The sequence below is a fragment of the Penicillium brevicompactum genome (assembly GCF_028827555.1).
Source record: "Penicillium brevicompactum strain IBT 35665 chromosome Unknown utg000003l_segment0_segment0, whole genome shotgun sequence".
Taxonomy (NCBI): domain Eukaryota; kingdom Fungi; phylum Ascomycota; class Eurotiomycetes; order Eurotiales; family Aspergillaceae; genus Penicillium; species Penicillium brevicompactum.
Window position 1 is genome coordinate 4,268,132 of NW_026623206.1, and position 6,000 is coordinate 4,274,131.

Below are 6,000 nucleotides of genomic sequence, written 5' to 3' on the forward strand. Positions count from 1 at the left end.
TATGCAGGCTCGGGAGGGTGCTATATGGAATCCTATTGGCTACCAAGGTGTTATGACCTCGTCAACATGGGTAGCTCACCTACAGGTATTTATTTAACCACAACCTTTGGACACAATCGAGCTTTAGGTCTGTGGAAATAATTCTATTTTACATACTAGTCGACTTGGCTTTCACTTTGACAATGCAGAACCTTCGCCAAGTGAGACTTGCCCAACGCGCGCAAACAAGCTCCGTGATTAGTCTTCACCGCCACTTATGCGACGTGCCCTTTTTTGGGAGGCAGGCAATCTTATTCCGAATCAGGTCCGACGGTCTAGCGACAAAGACAAAATTTCCTACAAACTGTGCCTCAGACTCACCAAACTCCGATCCAAGCAAGGAAGATTCAAAGACTAAAGAAGGTAAGATAAATCTCGCTCCTTGTCAGCAACCATGGAATATTTCCGGTCACATTGGGTTCTTCATTGACAAAGATTGGTACCCAATATTTAGAATCGCCCGACTCATCACCCGCAACAGTTGGAATAAAAAAAGGACATAAGGAATACTATAGTCTCAGAAAGCACCGTGAAGGACCAAATTCCGAGAGCGGCGAGCTGAATCCCGATTCTGAATCGAAACAAGTAAAAGGCCATAACAAGGCTACGGCTAACCGCTACGAGAAGCGTTGAAAGCATCTGATTCACCTACAGAATTTTGTCATTTTACGTCTATTACAATTTATTACAATGTGTGTGTTTCCATTCACCTTGACCCCTCGCAATCAGGCGATATTCAAGCTGCCACAACTTTATGTATTCGCACATGGTGAAAAGCATCGATGGGTGCTGAAAACTTCTTCTTTTTTTTTCTTTCTTTTTTTTGACTGGTAAGGTCTAAACACCCTTTATAGTTCATCGCTGCTCTTGTTGAGTCACCCTTATGTGGTCTCGAAATCTATCATCACATAACTGCCATTTGGAACAATCATATCACTGCCAACTTATGAAGCTCTTGGGATTAAAGCCACCTTTATATCGCCCAGCGATGAATCAAGGTTAATAAACTCATACAAATGCTGTCCACGGTCGAGGGAAAGACCCAACCTTTGGCTGTCATTTTACCATAGTTAATTCAACTGAATAATTTGTGCATTCTACTCTATAAGGCTTAAGGAGTATCATTTCCCTGCCATTGCACACGGAGGAGTATTTTCACTCCAGCAGATGTGATTGTCTTTATATCCCCATTTATGGCAGTTCTAATCCTGGTTCTTCCTAACAGCACTGTAGAATAATCTCTCCGCAAGTGAGCCTAGTTCAAGGGTATCGGAATATGATTTCAATGAAGAAAATGAGCTGGTGACATCGTCAACGCTTGAGAATTGGAGCTTAAAACTAGGCTCGTAAAATAGTATAATCGGTATATTGGTTGCACTATCTTTTATATACTCAGTAAAAAGTCAAAATTTATAGCAGCCAATTGATAGACTATGGAAATTTTTCACGGACCAGAGAGTTCCTACAGCAGACCACAGGAGGTAACAGATTCTGCAGCCACCGGTTTTCAATTGGCATCATAGTTTTGCGGTAGTAACTTTCTTAACTTTGAACCTCAAGGATTTACTCCACTTTAACCTGTGACAAAGCTGGATGTTTCACCGCCCATAGCCCGATGAAGGACCCTCAAGCAATCCCGGCTCACTGTGTGGCAGGGCGTGCATGGACCATTCGTTGCCTGACGCTTATTCTCTCGTGGAGCCCACCAGTTTAGAGACAGAAAATGGAGCCAACGACTTCAAGATTGTGACTTTAGCAAGGACATAATCAATCAACAGTTAATCACTAAGTAATGTCCAGATATTGCTTGGGCCTTTTGAACATTCAGTGCATTCACAGGCTGGCTAGTACCGAATATAACTGAGAACTTTTGCATAGGATATTCGCCCCCAAGTTCGAAAGCTTCTTGATCCATGTGCACGATGTTTGCGTTGGAAGCCTTGCTCATCAAAACCAAGCTGAAGGGGATGCGAGAGTGGACTGAAGGTATTGTTACCCTGCCTTGAAAATTGTCAGATGTCAACTTCTCCAAGTCAAGCTTTTCCGTATGATGGATTATATGCACTCACTGTGAATTTTATTTGATAATGAATTTGCCTCAGAAACAATTCCTAGACTTAGAGGGTGATAAAATGTCCCACTTGAGAAATGACGCGAAGGCGTAGGCTGGTTCTTTGTTAGATGAATGCTATTAACAAATGATACAAAAGCACCATCTGTCAGCATCTCACGTGCATGATTGACGGTAGAATTCACTACTATCGGTCTCGGTGGAGTGTTCATCATGAATTTCCATTGTTTTCCTAGCTGCAGTGTTACAGATCTCATCTAGTCCTGTCCAATGGAGTCCTCCGGGGTATAGTAAGAGTTGCTGTAGGCATTTACTTCAGAAAGAAAGTCCAATGTTTCAATGCAATGACTCCGAGACAGGAAATTGACAAATGACTCAAAGTCATATGGTGCGGCCGCATGGCAGGCGAGGGTATTGTCGAAGTTAGAACGCAAATTTAGGGAATCCTGTACTGGAGGAGATTGTGTAGTCGCCTGAGAATTGTTTGACACCGCCTCAGTCATGATATCTTGATTTTTCAGTATATCCCCAGGGGCATATGTATGAGATGGGTAGGAGGCTTAGGGAATGAATGTGCTAGAATATTGGTGATAACTTAGTTGAGAGCCAAATTTCTCTTTTCCGGTCTGCACTCGACAAATTCCCTACTTTATCAAGGTTTTCGGACATGAGATGCGCTCAGCCCACCACCGAATCATTTATTATTGTGATATGAGGTTGGTGCAGATCAGGAACCAAGCCACACCGTCGGAATTAGCTCCGAGGCGTCTATACAGACGACTTCCAATCAACTTGGCTAATTGTTGTATATATAGGTAGGGCTGTTGAAGATACGATATTCGCAAGAATCAGCAATATCGGTTATCGTATCGCCAACTCATAAACCTTGGCGATAATTATCGCATATCGTATCGGTACACTTTCAAGTCTGCCGATACAATAATTATCGGCAGATTTTCTAACCATAGTGATTCCGATCCCCTCTACCTTCTACCTCTCATATTTAACCAATAGATGTGTCCCAGCGTAGTGGTTTATCCGCCGCGTGCTCTCTTCTTTTCTTTCAAATCCAGGTCTACGTGACGATCCGAAGGTGGATAGGAGAAGGATAGTAAGCTCTACACTGTTTATGCATACATGTATATATAAGTATATATCTCTCTCTTCGGATAAGATTTCAGCCAGGAACGGCTATATGCATGCACACCTCTATGTTAACTACTTATACATATCATATAACAGCATTAAGATCCTCAATGTCTCTCCCTTGATAGAGAATCGTCGTACTCTAAGCACGTCCAGTCCTGTATTGAATAGTCTCTCAACTGAGACCTCAGAGGCTGGGATTGCTAGGTAATCCCTGGCAGCAGCAGCCATCCGAGGGTATTCCTTCTTATGCACCTTCCACCAATCACATAGCCAGTTTGATCCTCCATATCACTTGCTTCAGCCCGAGCGCCATCAAAATACCCATCAATATCAGAAAACCGAGGGCTATCTTGAGGTTGTAGTCTTTGTTACATCCGGCTACCCACTTTTTGCTTCTTGTGACTAGGCTCACATAGCTCTGTCATACCCAGTGATTTAGTGGTCCCAGGATATCTGCGGTGAAGATAATCACGGAGAGTTTGAAGAATGTTTCTCCCAGCGTTCATTTCAACTAACTCATCTAGGGGAGATCCTTTCACACGAGGATCCAAGACCAGTGCAGTGTAGTATAGATCAGAGGCATCCATAAAAGTATAGTAGTTGATATATTTCTTGATACTCCCACCAACAGCACTTGCAATATTCTCAGTAAGATCTGGAAAGTCTTCCTTGCGCTCAGCCACATCATGGAGTAAATTGTGGAGATTGTAGTATATTGGCAAAACGAGACTGATCTGTGGTCTTTTCTCTGAGAAAAACAATGTAAACTCATTGATCTCGAGAGAACATTGTGGATATGGGAAGCCGTATCCATTCATCTGATGAGAAGGAAAGGACGCTAGTCTCATAGTAGATGAACGTCTCAAGCTGTCGCCTTGACTATAGAGAGTATTAGTATTAAACATATATATAGAACGAAGGATCTTGCCTTTAACGCATCCCCTAATATGCAAAAAGGTTGAATTCCACCGCGTATCGACATCATGCTCGATAAACTTGTTGGATAAGTTCATCCGGTTGCAAGTATCGTTCCATGATTGCCTTCGTTGTGGACTCCGTTGAATACAGAGAGCCAAGATCCGTAGCTTTGCAAGTGGTTCAATAGCCTGAAATTCAAATGACTGGTGTTCTCCTTTATCAAGGTTATTACAAATAGAAGCAGCTTCTTCTGTATTACCGAGCTTCAGAGCCAGTAGAATATCCTCCACGATGAGGTTGATGATATGGGCCAAGTATCTTATATAACTATCCAAACCACAGAATAAGGAATTGGTCCCAAACGCTTTTTGCAGGTTATCGTGTAGTTCTGATGCCATTCGCTCATTGTTACTAGCATTATCCCCAGTAATTGAAAGCAGCTTACGCTCAAGATCCAGTTCAACAAGTAGAGCTAGAATAACTGCGGCCAAGTTCTCTCCACTATGGGGACCATGGAGCTCTTTGAATTCAAGGACATTCTGTCGATAGTCAAATTTTTCTGCAAACCAATGGCCAATGACACCCAGAATTGGGATATAGTTCTTGCTGGTCCATACATCAAGGGATCGAGCGATTGTTTGGCATGTAGTCGCAAGCTCTTCTTTCAACTTAGCACGTTGTAAGTTGAAGTCTTCCAGAAGACGCTGTCGAAATGTATGTCGAGAGGTAAATGGGAGTGGAATCCCTGGTATATCCTTGAATAATTGCCGAAATTCTGGGGACTCAATGACTGTGAATGGTTGTTTGCTGCTAATAACCCAACGAAAAAGATTATTCTCAAGAAGTTGTTGAGCTGCAATCTTTCCCTTCTTTCCCCAGAGACTAATGAGATTAGGCTTCGGAGCTGGATCAGGGATGGAAACAGTAGGTGGCAGACCACCATGCTTCTCTCTCCAATGATGCCGAATGTTGGTGGTGGAGCCATGCCGTTTGGAGTCCGTTGTAGACCAGTTGCATTGTGTCCCATCTTCATTGGTGATAGCACAACAAATCTCTCGATCAGGGACCTTTTTCCTTTGACTCCTCTTCTCGATCCATTCGTTCGGAATATTTCTTATCAAGAGATGTCTCCACATCCAATCATTCTTTTGGCGTGGATTCGAGCTTAGCGAACCCGTGGCTGGTTGCTGGGAGGCGGATTCTGAAGGTAAAACTTCATCGAAAGATTCAAGAAGAGAATCAATCTTGGTACCGATTGCTGATTGACTATCGCCAAAGGGTGGGGAGGATGGGACCAGCTCTTCCTGGCTAGAAATCCAGTCTTCAGGAAGTAGTCTAGACGGTTCCCACGGGTTTGCATGGTTGAAGTATGAGGGATAGAAAGGGTCAAGTTGGAACTCATTACCTATACTAGTGATGATATTTGGAAAAGTCTGCCTACTAGTCCTAATTTGGTTAATTTCGAATGACATGTGATAGTCTGCCGATAATTATCGTATTGACGAATATTCGCGAATACGATATTCGCAAATCAAAAGCCTTGCCGATATTTATCGGCAGCGATAAGATAACCGATAATATCGGCAATTGCGAATATTCGCAACAGCCCTAGTGTCAATTTACTGAGTTGTTTAACCCAGGTACCTCCTCTCCCATCGCTGGTGCAGATTGAGATTGGCAATTGTTGGATAATGGACTGTGAACTGCGTACATTCCAACAGAAGCACGACCCGGATGATAGAAAACTGATCCTCCGAGGTGTACAGCTATACGCAAGTTGCGAAGCCAGTCCTCGTTGTATCAAATAGTACAAAATAGGAGTA

At 43.0% G+C, this 6,000-nt stretch overlaps 1 protein-coding gene across 1 annotated transcript; it reads right to left on the reverse strand.

Annotated features, from left to right (window-relative positions):
• Positions 1 to 3,521: 3,521 nt before the first annotated feature.
• N7506_005407 (uncharacterized protein) lies at positions 3,522 to 5,511 on the reverse strand (the record flags this gene model as incomplete). The annotated part of the gene is given in 4 exon segments (XM_056954701.1): positions 3,522 to 3,644; positions 3,687 to 3,712; positions 3,732 to 4,461; positions 5,101 to 5,511. Coding segments are annotated over 4 exon segments (1,290 nt in total), but the record flags the coding sequence as incomplete, so codon positions are not given.
• Positions 5,512 to 6,000: the final 489 nt, after the last annotated feature.